The sequence below is a fragment of the Haemorhous mexicanus genome, chromosome 21, assembly GCF_027477595.1.
Source record: "Haemorhous mexicanus isolate bHaeMex1 chromosome 21, bHaeMex1.pri, whole genome shotgun sequence".
Lineage (NCBI taxonomy): Eukaryota > Metazoa > Chordata > Aves > Passeriformes > Fringillidae > Haemorhous > Haemorhous mexicanus.
The window spans coordinates 3,982,609-3,999,668 of record NC_082361.1 but is presented as its reverse complement, the minus strand read 5'-3'; the positions used below and the strand labels follow the sequence as shown (position 1 = coordinate 3,999,668).

General features: G+C 44.6%; 2 protein-coding genes across 4 annotated transcripts in view; one reads left to right on the top strand and one right to left on the bottom strand.

Moving 5' to 3' along the window:
- The window catches only part of AK8 (adenylate kinase 8), a 67,817-nt gene extending 57,835 nt beyond the window's left edge, over positions 1-9,982 (bottom strand). For both annotated transcript variants that reach the window (XM_059865250.1, XM_059865251.1), the window contains exons 1-4: positions 9,855-9,982; positions 7,529-7,613; positions 3,573-3,622; positions 2,773-2,886 (exon numbers count right to left, since the gene is read on the bottom strand). In XM_059865250.1, the coding sequence (XP_059721233.1) occupies positions 2,773-2,886; positions 3,573-3,622; positions 7,529-7,613; positions 9,855-9,947 (342 nt within the window). In that variant the 5' untranslated portion in view covers positions 9,948-9,982. The remainder of the gene's footprint in view (positions 1-2,772; positions 2,887-3,572; positions 3,623-7,528; positions 7,614-9,854) is intronic.
- A 171-nt stretch (positions 9,983-10,153) lies between these two features.
- SPACA9 (sperm acrosome associated 9) lies at positions 10,154-13,665 on the top strand. 2 transcript variants are annotated; one of them, XM_059865248.1, is made up of 4 exons: positions 10,154-10,230; positions 10,767-10,928; positions 11,760-11,962; positions 12,300-13,665. In XM_059865248.1, the coding sequence occupies exons 2-4, from the start codon at positions 10,785-10,787 to the stop codon at positions 12,628-12,630; spliced, it is 678 nt and encodes a 225-aa protein (XP_059721231.1). In that variant the 5' UTR covers positions 10,154-10,230; positions 10,767-10,784; the 3' UTR covers positions 12,631-13,665. The 2 variants fall into 2 exon arrangements, with proteins under 2 accessions (XP_059721231.1, XP_059721230.1); XM_059865247.1 differs by lacking the exon at positions 10,154-10,230 and having other exon boundaries at positions 10,760-10,928.
- Positions 13,666-17,060: the final 3,395 nt, after the last annotated feature.

The window sequence follows — 17,060 nt, the reverse complement described above, 5'->3', positions numbered from 1 at the left end:
GAAATTTACTTTAGGACCCTGAGTATCATAAATAGATTTAGTTTGTTCAGATAAATACACATGAAAGGCTGGTCTTTTTGGACACACAAACCTGGAACAGTTTCTTTTTATTCCTTCAGAGTGGCTTCCCCTGGAATAGATGGGAATGCTGACCATGCATAGTTAAGGATGCCTTGGATTTATTTTTCTCTTCTATTTTATTTCTTTTTAAAAAGCACAGGGATGTGACACAACTCTGGGGCAGTTTGAAGTTATTAGGTATTATGCAAACACCTTAACTGCAATTTAGTGTAGCATTAAGAGCACACCCATCCCATGAACCCACAATTACCACAGTTGTTTCAACTTCTTATTTTATCCAGTTAACAGGAAAAGTGAAACATGCAATAGCTCATCATTAGACTTCACTATAGGAAAACCTGAGGATGCTTCCTATTAACATTATAATAACTAGAGATGAGGGAATAATTTGCAATGATTTATCCAAAAATGTAGCCTCTTTTTCTGTTCATGGAATATTTATTGGTAGCTTGTGGTTCTTCAATTTACTGAATATTCAAAAATATCTGACTCCTTTTTAGAGTATTTTTACATGCAGAATGATCACATTTTGCTTTGAACACTCAGTATTTAAAATTCACTACCTGAGCTGTGCTCATTAGTAAGTGGCCAGGTATGTGTGGGTGAATGATTGCTTGTCCAACTTGAGAAATGGAGCTTTAAAAGTGCCTTCCATGGCTTCCTGTGCCAGGAAAACCCAAATGCTTTAATGGGGGAACACAAAAGAGATGAAAGCTTGGCTGAAGATTGGTAAAATGAGTGGGTAGAACACGTGAACAAACATTTGCAGAGCTTTTTGCAGCATTTGCCCAGATCCACTGACATTGGCCAAGTGACCTCAAACTGCCTGACCTCTGCCTCTGGGGTTGATGCAGCCACAGCAGCCTTAGGAGTGAGAAACAACATTAAATTGTGTTCATGATCTTCACACCAGACTCTCCAAAAACCACAGCCTTAGCTCCTGCTTTTCCTCTTCATTTATTAAATCGCTTTGGCCAGGAGTACAACTTTGTAATGCCCTGGTTATATCCAAACTCATGAAAAAGCTCTTGTTCTGTTCCTGAACAGACATCCCAACCTAGAGGAACCCAGGAGCTCCCTCCTAATTCCAGGAGTTACATTCAGAGAAACAAACTCACATAAAAGAACAAAATTATTTAGTGAAAACCTCCTCCTAGGGTCTAAAAATCAAATCCAGAGGCAAACTGCACAGTGCTGAACCACCAGCAGCCTCTGCTCTGCAGGCCCACCTCACTACCTGATTAGCCCTGACATTTTTGACTTTCATCTTCCACACCATCCATCTTTTTAAATCAAATAAGCCCAAAAGGACACCCTTGAAAGTGCATCTGTACAGTCTGAAATATGTTAATAATTACAGTAATTAAACCAAAGGGAATTTTTGTTTTAAATTCTCCCCCTCCAAGTATAAATTTATGAACCTATCAAAACAATCTTTAATAATTAGAACTAAGATTTCAAAGTACATATTCTCAGTAAGAATAATTCTATATCACCCCAGCCAAATGCAAACATTTTTGCCAGTGAGTTCAGGGAGTTCAGTGAACTCTTTGCTCTCAGATCTTGAAGTGTGCTCCTTGAGAAATCTCCAAACTTCATTTACTTATCCAGTATGTTATTCAATTTTATAAACACTACCCTATTTTAGCCTAATTTTCTAAGGAAAAAACCCAAATCTGTGTATCACACCATCTGCCATCTCAGTAAATTACAGATCTGTTGGCCAATTCCAATTCTAAATTGGATTTAGCAGGGGTGTAGAATTCCTACAGATAGGAAATTGCTTCAATTTTTATGAAAATGGGTGATAAGGGACAAACTATAAACTCAAACTAGTGGACTTGTTAAAGAAAGACACAAAAAGCCAGACTTCTTCCAGTCTATTTCTCATGGAATACCTTGACACTGGAGAAAGGAATCAGATGCTTCTCTGTATTCAAGATAACCTTTCAATGTGTTTTTCCATTCTGTCACTAATTTTTAATAATAAGACAATTAATTACATTACTGATCAACTAATCCTGGGAGTCATGACACCAGGAAAAAATGTTTTGAACATCAATTAGGATGCCCCACAATAAATGGATTTAAAAATCTGACTGGAGCAACTCAGGTGCACAGAATTGGGGAAAATTCAACAATCTGAGTCAGCTGCTCCTGCCTCAGCTTGAGAGCTTCCAGGGCTGTCAGGAGCTGACTGGATTGTCATCCTCCTTTTGAGTTAATGCACCAAGTAAGTTATTTGTGTCATGCTACAGAGAAATCAAGCATGCACAACTAAGTAGCACTGTCAGATCAAAAAAAAGTTCTTTGTGTACATATTTTCCAGAGCATTTTGTACCAAAGGAGACCTCAGAGATTAATGCTTATTTTATTGAGATTATCAAACATGCCCAGATAGAAGACACTGTGTTTAATAATAGAATGGAGCATTCTCTACACTGGATTGTGCATTCCTGGGTTTTTCCCAGTTCTGCTGCTTGTTCCAAGGTTGGTATTTTCAAAATTTCCTTTACTTTGCATTGCCTCCCTCTCCTGCCACTGCTCTGTGTCCTGACACACCAATGTACAGCACAGAGAGAAGAGAGTCTTTACTCTCATCTGCTCAACTCAGCAGTGGAAATCATGGGAATGCCACATAATTCCTGTTCTGTGACACGAGAACAACTGTTATGATATTCTCTTACACACCTGGTTTCTTTCTTTATATGCCTTTGCTTCCTCTGTCTGCCTTAATGCTTCCTTGAATAACAAAGTCTCCTGAGAGACACGTATGGCATTGAAATGTTTACAAAGCCACATTGCCTGAGGGGAGAAAAAAAAAAATACAGGTTGAAATATTTGGAAAGAAAATGAAGCATTTTTTTTCAGAAGGCTGCAGAAAGACAGAGTTTTCCTTAGCCATACATTTAAGTACACAGACATATATAAGCAACTTTAAGTAGTTTCTTATAAAGATGTTTAAGAGTATCCAGCTTTGAAAAATGACTTTTTTATCTCCTGTACCTTAACACAGAATTTAAAGAAGGAAATATTCTTCCTGCCATGCCCTCACCAGCATCATCTGCCATTTCTCAGGTTCAAATGCACCTCTGACCATTGCATTTAATGGTGCCAGTGGACACGAGATAACTGACCATGCAAATGGAGCAACTCACAGCAAGGGAACACCACAAATGAGTAATTAACTTGCTTCCCCCAGGCTAATTAATCCTGCTAAAAGGCTGGGAAAACAAGGCAGGCAGAATTCTGTTGTATTCCAGTAGTCTCACTACCTGAGTGAGTTCCCCCAGACCTCACTTGAAAATATATATTTCACCTGTGGTGTAACACCCTCAGGAATGCTGCCCTTTAATTTGTCTTGTGCTCATCTACCACTTGGATAAATCTCAAAATTCTTTTCCCAGAATAAAATTTTCCAAAATGCTGAGCTCAACAGAAAGTAAGAGAGTGAGTGGGAAGTGTTACAACACTGAGGGTAAGGTACTCACAACTGTAGTTTTCCCAGAAGCAGGTGGGCCAAGGACACAAATTCTTGGAGCTGTGGAACAAGGATATGCAAATGTCAAGGTGCAGAACAGCAGAAATCCCCTCCAGTTTCCCACCCTTGTATTGCATAATATCAATGGAGCCAGCATGAAACAATCATTTCAGCTGGAAAGCTGCCTTGGTGGAGATTTCAGGATTGGGCTCCACTGGGAAAAAAAAGGGGGAACAGAAAATCAGTGCCACCTGGGTCCTCCTTTAATCTCCATGGTCAATGAGATTAACACTCTAACCATGTCACATGGAGAGATAGATGAGATATGTATATCTCAATCCATTGAAACACATGGAGAGTTTAGGGGTGAACCATAAGGTACAAACATTTCCTTACCTGAGTTTGACTTTTATCCCTGAAACATTGACTCAGAACTAACACATTTCGTGATGAAAAAATATTTCAATTTTTAGTTTCACCTAAATAGGGCTCAGAGAAGATTTAGATAGTGCAGAATGAAGGACTCCCTAACTATGCTTTTTGACAGCAGCCTTGAATTTTTCTAGTCACCATTTAAAGTAATTTTCCTCATTTCTGTTTCTTGTGTTTCTCTGCTGCACATCCCTCTCCTTTCCCTGAGAGGCAAGGTGCAAAAAAGCATCCCAGTTCTGAGGAATTCTTAATCCAGTGCACAAACACAATACAACAGTCATTACTGCCCTGAGCTTTGATGGGAATGGATTAGAGGCAAGCCAAACAGGAGAAAATGGAGTTGCTCTTAGGAAAGTATTTGGAACTTTTTCCATAAATACACCTTGGGCTGCAATCCCTTCAACTGTCATTTTATATTAACAACTTTGATGTTTTTTCCCCCCTATACCACAGGGGGGAAAAAAAACCCCAAACCAGAGTCTGTGCAGGAGGGACTGGTTAGTATTTACTGGGAGTAACACAGGTCAGAGCAGAGGGGGGGATCCACTCACCCAAAAACCTCCTCAGCTCTCCATAACCAAGGGAGATCGTGTCTGATGGGAACAGACAGGCAAGGATGTGAAATGTATTTTCATGAGGCCTTCCATGCACTTAGCACTTATTGGGCAGGTGCAATTTTTAAACATACATGAAACCCAAATTACAGATTCATCTTTACAAAGTTATCTGACTTGGAAGGTTTAAGAACAACTCCCCCCTTATTGGTTCTTGCAAGTGCAACAGAACTAGTACACAATGTAGAAAAATACTTTAAAAGGATACATCAGCTGTTTTTATCACCTAATTTCTTTCAAATGTAATGTGATTAAATCCTAGGGTTTTTTTAAAATCTAACACCTTGAAACTCCAGCCCGGTACTTAGGAATTATTTATAAACAGCGTCATAAAAGAGTGCTTGGGTGCCAACACTAATCAACTTCTTCAAACCACTTCAAAGAAAATCAAAAAACCTTTCCATCCACAGATCCTTTTGAGGTTTAACTAGGAGCATGATTTAAAATTCACAAGAAAGCCCTTAGGTATTGAAGCTTTAATACACAGCTTTCTTGGACAAACGTTTGATAAAAAACGAAACATACCATTATATACACCATCTCATGCTTTAATATTGCCCAGGGCTACTGTAAATGCTCACTTTGTACTAAATCTGGTTTGCTCTCTGCTTAGTGGCTGGCAGCAGATGGGGCAGTGTAATTCACTGATTTACTCATTTGCACACTTGTAGGACTCCTCTAAAGCCTTCTCCCCAAACATACGACACAGGGGCACTGCCAGGACACCACTGGGTGTAATGTTTAACCCCTCCAGCCAGCAAATAGTCACTATTTAATACTGCAGCTCCAAAGCAGCAGCTACATGAAGGCAGGAAATTCTGGGAAATGCCTTTTTCTTTGGTAACAAATCATATTTAATTCTGCATTTAGTCTGATGAGATGTTATGGATTTACTCATTTGACTAAAGCAAGTTTTAACATTCAACAACAATTTTAGCAACAACAAATTACTCCTTCAGTCAGGTGTAAATTTGGATTCCTACTCCTATTCCTATTTGAATACTGGAATAACACAAAACAACACCTGGACTCACAGAGCTCCATTTAAATCCAAGAGATTTTATGATTAATATTAATACAACAAAATTTGCTTAACTTGTAAGAGAAATCCTTTGTCAAAGAGAAGAAGCACAGGGTACATAGTGAACATTCAGGCAGAACTTTTTTACATTCCTTCAGAGGTTTGAGTGCAAAGGAGGAGCTCACAGAAATGCCACTTGGACCCTGAAAGCCTTTTTCATTAGCACAAACCACGATACCATGTAGAAAACTTGCATTTTTGAATATGAAAGAATTATCAGTCTTTATGTGGCCCTTGAAGGTTTTTAGAAGGAACACATGAAAGAGCAATAGCACAGAGCCCTAAGCACAAACACTTTGCCACACATTTGACCTACAATATTTTCAAGGCAGTTGCAAGATATAATCACCATTAGACTTGTTTATATTTTTAAAAGTACTTTGGATCCTATTATTAATTAAAAAGGGTTTCTAACTTCACACCTGGGATAGATGCAATGCTTCTTTTCCACACATCTCTGTTTGAAATTTTCTCTAGGGCTAAAACTGTCTAGGCAAGGCAAGATCATGAAAATTCATCACTTTACTGATGGCTCTAATAAGGTTTTTTTTTTTTCTTCTAAATAGTCAGCACCTTCTGCCATGATCAAAAAGTAAAATCAACTCTGCTACACATTTCTGTTACATTATTTTCCACATAATTTATTCTTAAAACAACATTTAGGCTTTAATTTTAATTGGAGTTCCTCTCCTTCCTTAACAGGGTTTTCCAGACCAAAAGCAGACAGCATTTTCCCCTTGACAAACAACTGCTGTAATTCTGTTTTTAGCCTCAAAGTACTGAAGTCATGAGATGGAAACCTGCCCAATTCTGTTAAAATAATACTGTGGGGCTTCAGGACAAATGTTAGCCCAATGTGAAGAAATTTTATCAGCATTCTATCAAACTGCAGGAAATTCTTCCACATATTTTCCATGGCTCTACAAACCAGATTGATTATTCATGCTGCCTGCACCAGAAAAGGCTGGGCACAATTTGCAGGATTTGATTTTTTTTTTTTCTTTAACATATTTAGCAGCATTTCAATCACCATCCATCTGATCAGCACCACTAAGAGCTCACAGCACCTCCAGTGATAATGATTTCATTGATGCTGCAGCAGAACTTTCATAATGGTTTACTCTGGTTTTAAAGAAACATCAAAGCTCCATGACACCAGCTCTCTCTGACAGCTCACGCAGAACAAAAATTACAGTTCACTTGTGCATATCCAAATATAATCTGCCTAAGGGTGAACAGTTTGTAAATCAAATAATTTGATTGAGGGTACATGCTTTTATTGTGCAGAATACAGACTTCCCATTCAATTTACCAGGTTTTGTTCCACAGAGGAGCAGACACACTCACTGTTCCTTCAGCTGAGATGCCACTGAGCTGTGCAACTCATTAACAGCAGAGAGGAACAAACTAATCAGAAAGCAGAGAATCTGCCAGCCCAGGTAGAATAGGAACCCAAATTTACACCTGACAAAAGGAGTAATTAGCGAGCTTAAAGACAACAGGAAATATCAGATGGGGCACAGGAGGCATTAATAATTGATACACCAGAACTCTTTGTTATTCCCTTAGAGGGTTTCATTGTTATAACTGTTAAAGTGCATTTCTTATTAGATTACCCACTAAAAAAAGAAATTAAAAGCATCTTGCCTATAAGTATTCCAAAATGCTCACCTTTTTTTTTTTTTTTTTTTTTTTTTTTTTTTTTTTTTTTTTGTTTCCCCCCTCCCCAAGACTCAGCCTGAAAAGTTTGATCCATCACCTGCCAACGGCAGCACAGCTCCCAACAGCTGTTTACAAATCAGGAGCTGAACTATTTCTGGTGTCTCCTTTTCCACTTACCATCATCATTGTTTTGCTTTAAGTGGTTTATCATGAACTCAATGGGATCATCTGGCTTATGAATTAATAGCTCTTCAAGCATGTTCTGGAAATAAATAGGACAAAGTCAGAGGAAAATTGAACACAGCTCTGCAGTTGTGATATCTCTCATTTTTACAGCAATGTTACAATGAGGATCCTAAACAGCTTATAAATGCTTATTTATTTTCTTTCACAGACAAAATTGAGACTTCAGAACCTATTTTAGATGCTGAACAACTGGTGAGGGTCAGAAAATTGCCAGTAAAAAACGCCAACCTATTTAATTCAGTTTATTTATGGTACATATGGACACCAGAAAGGTTTGGCTCGAGCAGCCTGGGGTCGAAAATGGTTGAGGCAGCACTGACATAAAAATCATTCAAGGAGTTTGAAAACCAGAATTAACTGACTTTGTGTCTCTGCAAGGCAAGATGAGCCTTCTCTAGCACATTGCCACAAGTCTCTGACTAGCCCAGAGGAGTGCAGAATGGACGAGAGCTGTGGAAAACATAACCCACAGAAATGGCACATTGCACACCTGCACCAGCCTTGGCTCCTGCTGGAAAAGGAGTGGGGAGAAGGTGGGGAAAAAAAGCAAAAAAAGGCTTAAAGCCTTGCCTTGAATGTCTGTTCTGGAGCCCATTTTCATGTTGAACCCTTGAGCTCCCATCTGTAACAGTGGGGAGCTTGCACTGGTTTGAGGGAGGATTTGGGCATTACAGGCAGAAAAAAAGAAAAACCCTGAGAAATCCACACATTTCCTAGCAAGACATTTCAGCCCAGCCACGAGTCCTGTAATTAAAACTAAACATCAAACAGAACTAATGCTCTAATTTAGACAAGCTCAGAAATGCTCGTGCTGGGAGAGACATTTCCAAACAGCAGTCATAACCCTTTCATATCTGCAACTAAATTCCATAAAGTCCATCTAGTCCATAAAATTTTATATCCTCACCAACTGATTGTCTGTCATTAGAGCGGCCTGTTTTCCTTTTCTACTTCATCCACTTCATTAGAATAATTAAAACACTCAATTTGGTTTATAAATTGGTGATCATGCAAGTTCTGATGCATCACGGTCTGGGTAGCACACGGCATAAAAGATGAAATTTGTATTTTTATTGGAAGTTCATTTTAAAATTATTACTTTCCAGCAACACTTATTTAAGCAATCTGGATTTTGCTTATAAGCACCTTTATAAATAACAAACCTAAGAAAATCTGGTTTATTATAATTCAAAAATGTTCACGCTGATAGTGATAGACACAGTTTCTTGCCCAAATCCTTTTATTTATCCAGTTCTGCTAAACTCAGCTTAATTTCACATGAGTTGTTCTGTTAATCTCTGGGGGAAGTTCATGTTTTGGTTCTCACATAGTTTTTACATTTTGTGTTTTGTAAATGTTTTAGCACAACAATTTCAACCTGTGTTGGTGTCATTATTCTGCTCCAACACAACTAAAGCACAAAAACACCACCTTGAGTAAATCCCACAAACATTTCATGTAATATGAGTCCCTGCAGCTGCATTCAATGCCTCGTGGCTTGCAAAACGCAGAACTCCATTAAAAAAAAACTAAAACAAGTCAAAACACAAATATCACGCTGCAATAGTCAGAATAAACAGAGAAAAAAAATGATAGCACAAACGAAAATAGGAAAAGAACTAAACATGTGTGGGCATTTGAGTGAGATCTGAGCGAGTGGAAATGATTTTTTAACAGAGTTAAGAGCACCACACAGCAAGTTCTCCTATCAGAACAGCACCAGGATTTTTAGTCCTTCCCACAAACCTCCCCACGCACGACACAAGGGCTTTTCCCGAACTTCAGACCTAAACCCACCCTTCCCTAAAGCAGGGGAGCCAGCCCTGCCAGGTACCGAAATCACAGCCACACCACAAGCGCGCTTTTCTCGCTTTATTTCTGACACAGCGCCGAACAGGCACAAGAGGGACCCAAGGTGAAGGCTTCACCCGGGGGATGAGCAGCAGGCGGGGACAGCCCCAGCCCAGCCCCGCAGAACCTTCCCCGCGTCCTCCCGCACCCAATTTATCACTGCCCCTCCCTTCTTCCTCCACTCCCCTTTAGCCATGGGTTGCCATTTTTTTCCGCAAATCAAATCACACGTGTCAGCGGCAGTAATTGCCAATTAAAATAATTAACTGGGAGAGCCCACGGCCGCGTCCCGCAGGCGGACACCCGCCCATCACCTCCCACAGGATCCCCGCTGCCCCTCCCCGCCTCCTCCGGCCCCGCCCGGCCTCCCCGCGCCGCGGAGGGGCTGGCGGGGGCTCCCGTTCACCTGCAGGAGCTGGAAGAGCCCCCGCTCCTCCGCGTAAGCGCCCGCGGGCGGCGGCCACGGCCGGGCCGAGTCCTCCGTGTCCGCCTCCGCCATGGCCGCCCCTGGCAACGAGATGCGTTGCTAATGGAGACGTCATCACCGCGCGACGAGAAACGGCCTATCTCCGCACGGGGGCGTGGCCACAGCCTCGTTTACTGCAACGGGAACGGGGAAACGTCATCGAGCTGCGACGGTTGCCATGGAGACGGCGGCGCGGTGGCCGCGGCAGCGGCGGGGCCCAGGGCCCGTGGCCCGCCTGCTCCTCCCGCCCGGCCCGGCCGCTCCGCCAGCCCGGCCCCTCCCGGGAGCTGCCGCACCGCCGCCCGAACACCGGCCGGTAGGAGCCGCAGGGCCCGCCGGGGCGGGAGCGGGGCGGCCACGGCCGCACGAACGGCGTGGCGGGTCCGGCGGGCCGGGCCGCGGGCCAGGCTGCCCCGAGAGATTCGCATCTTTCCGCGGGGATGCGCTCCCTGAGGAGCGGCGGCGCTGCGTGCCCGGCCGGCCCCGGGAGCGGGAGAGCTGGGCAGGCGCTGGGGCGATGGTTCCCAGCCAGGAGAGAAGGCGCTGGGGCTGCTCCGGCCCCGCTGTGGCTCCGGCACTGCCGCACCGCCTTCCCACAGCCCGGCAGCGTTTGTGACATCACATTGTCACCGCTCCCCCCGGCGCTCTCTGCCGCACCATTCCCAAGGCACTGAGTGACTTCTGGGGGCCCCGGGACTGCAGGGCTTCGGCACAACAGATCTCTTTTTCCTGCCTTTTTTTTTTTTTTTTTTTTTTTTTGGTAAGTTTTCTACCAACCTACTCAGTTCCAGCTCAGACGTAGAATTGAATCATTTCTAAAAAGCATCGTCCTGTCTGTTCTTTTCCCCCCAGATCCAGCAATAAGTGAACATGAATGAGGTGGTGGAGACCCTGAGGAAGATCGAGGAGAAGTACAAGCTCTTCCAGCAGCAGCAGTTCACCTTCATCAGAGCCCTGGAGCGCACCCGGGAGGAAGCCCATGATATGATCAGACCCGTGTCATCCATTGTCCAGGTACAAATCCCTCAGCACCAAGAGCTCCCTGCCACGGCCACAGGGACAGCACGGGGCTGGAGGGCACCTGGGGCTGGAGAAATGTTTTTCCTGAAGGGAAGATGGACAAAAAGTCCCCAGGAAGGTTGGTGTGTAACCAAAGGGGTGGGGAGAGATCACCTGTGTGGGGCCTCCCGTTGTCTCAGAAGGAAGCTCAAGGCTGAGCAGCACTTTCTGCTTTGGCTGAGCACTGCTGAGGCCCAGCCAGAAACACAGGCTACAGGAAAACAATGAGACCAAGGCTCCTTCCCCAGCCACAGATGGAATCTGTAATCCTCAGCTTGTGGGAAGCAGCATGCCTGGCTCTTCCCCCTGGTATTGGTGCTGCTGTATCTTTCTATAGTGCTTATTAAAAATAATGGCTGAGTTACACAGGGAGGATGATGGATTGAGGGCTGAGAGTCCCACGTGGGCAAGGGCTTTGCTGGGCTGCTAAGTGAATTGTCTGGGAATTTTTATAGCATGCTGCACTGAAAAGTAGAACTTAGACCACCTGGAGACAGAGGAGGGAAGGAAAATCTAAATGAAATCAGAACTGTGGATTTGAGATGGCAGAAGTCAGGCCAAAGCCCAGATGGATGCCAAAGGCAGAGTGAAAGGCAGGCTGCTGCCAGGATTAGGACACACAAGGAGCTGGTTGTCCTTTCCAAGGGCTGCCTCTCCCTTCCCTAAGAAGGGCTTTGCTCATTGCCTTGAAGAGGATTGTGGCAGACATTGCACTGAGCCATTTCTTGCCATGGAGGTGTTCCCACTGTGCCGTTTTCAGCAGCACTGCCATTTCCCCCTGTGCAGGTGCAGTGCTACAAGGACCACCACTGCTACAACTCCACGGACAGGCGCATCCTCAACATGTTCATCTCCATCTGCAACGAGCTGCGCTGCCTCTGCCAGAAGATGGAGACGGTGCACGCTGGGGACAGCGTCACCAAAGGCCTTTTGGAGAAGTGCAAAGTGCTCCTGAACGACAGCAACGACCTCACTGCCCTTCGAGCCACGTAGGTGCCTCCCCAGCCCAGCCCAGCCCCTGGCCTTTGCCTGTCGCTGCTGGGGGCTGGCACTGCACATTCCCCCCAGGCTTCTGCAGCAGCTCTGTCACAGCCCATCCCTGACTGTAGGGAAGGTCCAAGGTGCTGCCCAGCTGCCTGTGCCAGCTCTTGGCAAACACCAGAGTCACTGTCCCTGCACAAAACGAGTGCTGCTCTGTTTGTCCATCCTCCCTCGGGTGCATGGCAGGGCAGGGGGGTGCCCTGAGGCCCCTGCAGCCCCCTTGGGCTCTCAGGGTGGCTCCCAGGGCTGGGACTCCTGTGCCAATTGTTTCCCTCTGTCCCACAGGTACCCCCACGGGGTTGTGAACCACCTGAGCCTGGAGGAAGCGAGGCACCGCTATGGAGGGGTGGTGAGCGTGCTGCCCATCGTGCTGGACAGCATGAGGGAATGGGTCACACACTCCAAGCTGAAGGTCCTCTATATTGTGAGTCCTGGATGTGCCAGGTGCAAGAAGGAGACACCCACTTCCCCAGCAGCACCTGCAGCTCTGACCTCCAATAATAATGAAAATACTGTAAAATTGCAGGAAAAAGATTTCAAGAAATTCCTGGCTGCAAATCAACGTCCGCAAAAAAAGAAAGCTCCCTGGAGGCCACCAGGCAAACACCCCTATTAAAGGATCAGAGCTCCTGCCTCATCTGCTCACCACCTTTAAGAACTTTGCTGATCTAATACACTGCATTGAATACTAGAGATCCATCCTGAGTCCACTTTCTGAAGAGCTGCCCTGCAGCCAGCCCGGGACACAAGCATTGCCTCTCCCTTGCTGAGATTTGCTCTCTGCTCCTCACATCCCCACAGAAGCAGCTGCAGCTCCAGCTGCTCCCTGGGCCAGCAGTGGGAGCAGGGAACTCATCAGGCTCTAATCTCTCAGACAAGTCATTTGAAACAGGATTTTACATTTTCTCAGCCTTCTTCCTGAGGAACATCCCCTCCCTACCACAGCCAGGGAGTGAAGAACCTGCCTGTCTGAAGGATGGGATGCAGAGCAGCCAAGACCTGGCATTATGGATTCAGATTTGTCTTTGACATTTAGGCTTGTCTCTGCAGCTCCCTCAGCCCCACAGAAATAATTTGGCTAGCTGGACCACAGAATCCCTGTTTTCAGCACACTAAGGAGGTTTCCCATACCTGCCACTGGCTACAGAGTGCAGTGTTCTTCAGCTGTGCTCTGCTGCAGCCTCCTGCAGCTCCTCACACCACAGAACATCTCCCCTTACACCTCTTGACTCCAGTGCTGTCAGAGCTGGAGATGTAAAGGAGAGCAGAGTTCATTTTAGTTTGTGTGTACTGACAACAGCCAAACAAAATATCCGCAAAACACTGTGCTCCTCAGATCTCTACGAAATAAAAGCCATTTGCAGTCCATGTGATCCATGGGAATGTGGTGGGGGCACCATGCTCAGATGGTCCCTGTTGGAATTGCAGACTGAACTGCCTGTGCTTTCCCTGCTTCAAGGCAAGGTTAGCATTACATTAGGCCAGATGTCCCACGATGGCCCTGGGGCTCAGAATATAGAACATGAGGTCAGCACGTCTCAGACCCTACAGCCTTTTCTAAATAAGTCTCCTCCCTGTGTCTGACTGCTCTTGTCCCCTCCAAATTACCTCCTGCTGGAAGACACTCCTGAATAAACAATTTCCCCTTGCATGCCAGGCTCAGTTTGCTGTGAGAAAGCTTTTGCCTTAAAATCACCAAGTTTTGCAACAAGCAGCTAAAAACAGAAGGAAGAATTAATACAGAGGAGGGGCATAGGAAGGAATGACAGCTCAGATGAAATGGAAAGTGTTTCCAGGAGCATTTTTATTCCTCTCATAACCCCACGTTGTTTTTTCTTCTTCCTTTTCCCCTATCCACTTGCACTGCAATGCACCCACCCAGTCTGGAGTAGAGCCCTATTTTTAGGGAGATTTGATCCAACTGAGCTGAACCTTGGTGAACTCAAAATGGTAACAAGAGGGTCCCAGAGCAACTCCTGGGCACTACTGGGGCCACAGCCAGTGGAATGTCACTGTCACCCTCTCTGGCTTCACTTGAGATCCCTGGTGCAGAGGCAGCTTCAGGGTGAAAAATCCAAGTTGTGGCAGCTGCCCTGTTGTGTTCCATTTGCAGACAAGTGTCCAGTGACACAGTTGCTGTCTTGGAAAGGTTTTCAGGACAAGCTGTTAAGACTGAATGATGACAAGTGTTGGGGACACAAGAGATGCTATACCCAGATCTTGTTTCCAACCTTTTTGGCTCTGTCCTATGGTTTAAATTTGAACACACAGGCTGTGAGGAGACCAAAATTATTCTCCAGTTTGTAGCTCACTTTCAGCTTCCAGGGATGAGCACAGCACAAATGGTTTGTCAGAACAGTCCTGCCAAAGCCAGTCCACTACTGCTGCTCAAAACTCCAGTGCCGTTGACATTTTGCACTTGACCAAGGTGATACACACAAAAAAGTTCCCTAATTTCAATCATAAGATTCATACATGCAAGAAACAGTTCCCAAATGTTAGTAATAATTTCTAGCCTAGCCCTATCCTTTCAGTCAGTGTCATGCAGCCAAAATTTTAAGACCCAAGCAGAAAAATGAGTGCATAAAACTTGCAGTCTGAGGTTTGATAATGACAAGACCAGAGTCTATTGGAAGACTGCAAAGTTAAGTCTCAGAAAAACATCCAGACAAATTACTTAATTTCCATACAAGTTCTCCTCTTCCAGAGTGGATGGACACTTCAAAAGACAAAAAGATACAGCAAGAATTGTTTTCCTCTACTACAAATCAAGCTGTTTGAAGAATTTACATAAACAGGATGTAAATGCCAAACACAAAAGTGCAATAAAGTTTTACTTTAGCCTCAGTGAGCATAAAATTGCAAGATACACACTGAGAAACCAGGCAGGGCACCAGCCTGCCTTTCCTACAGATCTGTCAGTTAGTCCAGAAAATAAATGCTGCTTTTTTGTTCAAAGGCTGAAATAGACACATGGGCTGGTAATAGATGATATCAACAGAATCCTGGCCTCTGTAGGAATTATCTCTGTGCTCCCTTGATTCAGCTAAGGGTCAAATCAGGCTTTTGTCAAACTGAGGAACCTGATGTAGTTGAAGGTGCCCCCACTCACTGCAGGGTGTTGGACTGGATGAGCTTTAGAGGTCCCATCCAACCCAAACAATTCTGTGAGAAACCATTCTGTATGTTCAATATGGGGTTCCAGCCTCTCACAAAACGAGAGGACAGGCCAGAGCTCAGACCCCGAGAGGGGAGGATGAAGGGTCAGGAATGGTGGTGGGCTCTGCAGGGAAGCAGAAGGGTCGATTCCAGGGAGGCAAACTCAGCATCCCAGAGATGCCGCGGGAGCTGATGCCGAGCGAAGGGATGGGCTTGGCAGGGCCTCTAGCGGCCGCCTCACAGCAGTGTCCAAACCTCTCACCAGCAACTTTTCAACAGCTCCAGCAACCCTGCTGTCCCCCAGTCCTGAATCCACAGGGCCTTTTTACCACTGGTCACAGGTATCCAACCCCTGGGACACAGCCCAGGGCAGCTCTGGGGCCGCCTGCTCCCACTCCCATCCCCAGAGCTGTAATTTCAGAAGAGCCAGCGGCTGTTCCCTGTCGCCACCAGCCTGTTCCCCACATCATAAACACCCCGAGGCAGGAGAGGTGTTCCTGGGAGTCCTCAATTCCCCTGGTGCTGGTGCAGCAGCAGTTTGAGCTTTCAGTCAGCTGAGGATCGAGCACAAGGTGCAGAGGCAGCCTCACAGCAACCAGGAATAGCGTCTGGCAGGCAGGAAAGATCAGCCAGCCCAAAACTGGAGTGAAAAGACCTTCAGGAAAAAAAGGTTCAGCCAAGTAAAGCCCACAGACACCAAAATTGTGATAACCATAAGTCAAGTATTTGAACAGTCTTGTGTGGAAAGCAAAGCCCATGGGAATGCAAACCAGGCTTCCTTTGCAGAGCTCCTGAGTGTGAAGGGATGAAGCAACTCAGCTGCTGTGATTTCCTATTTTGTAACCACTTTAAAAATCCACCATTGTGCCAGCAGCTAAGTAGTTCCAACAAATCAGAATCAATCAGCAAAGATATTTGCATTTCCTGAATTTGAAGTATTTCCTTCCCTAATGTCTCCTGTGTGATTATCAGCTGTTATGAACTACCAAATGTACTACTTGGCATCAGTGAGTAAGGAAGGCATTTATTTTTCTCTTTTTGTACCCCAGTAATACACTTCTGTGGGTAATTTTTATCTAATGATTTTTCTACACTGGCAAGTTCAGCTTTGCCATGCCAAGCTTAAGGGATGGCTTAATTTGAACCCATTCTTCATAAGGGCAAGTTAAATTCATTTTGTGCTTTGTTTTCATTTTACTACCCCATGCTGTAGAACTAATCCCAGTGCAGGGTTCCAAATACCTTTCTGTGTCACTGAACTCTAAGATGATGTTTATGGTAATTTCTATATAAATTTCTCCATAAACATTACTTGGCCAAAGCATGTTCACAATGTGCCCCTTGCACAACTTAGACCATTGCCTGTGTTGCTCATATTTAAGAATTATACTTATTCCTCAATTGGAATGCTGAGGCTTGTGTATGGATTACTAAATTGCTTTGAGCAATCTTTCAAATATTCATTTATTTCAGGAAGAGAAGAAAAAAACCAAAAAAAACCAAACAAAAAAACCCCCAAACAAACGAATAAAAACCAATGAAAGACCAGAACCAGTGAGAAAGTGCCAGTCTGGAGAAAAAAGCAAAACAAGACAACAACCTTACCTCACTAGAATCAAGTGGCCCCAAAATTCCTCGTGGTCTGGGGAAGTGTCCTCATGTATGCACTGAAAAGCACAGACTGAGCCAACTCCTGACAGCAGCCCCAGCTTTGCAAACAAGGCTCTGACATTTCCAGCTATTAATTTCTCTAATCACTGTGCAGTCCTGGCCTGCAGGAGCAGGGCCATGCAGAAGCTCACCAGCAGACTTGCAGCACTGAACTGTTTGCAGTTCATTTATGGATTATGCTGGCACATTGTTGGTGAGTTTGTTTGTCACAGAAGA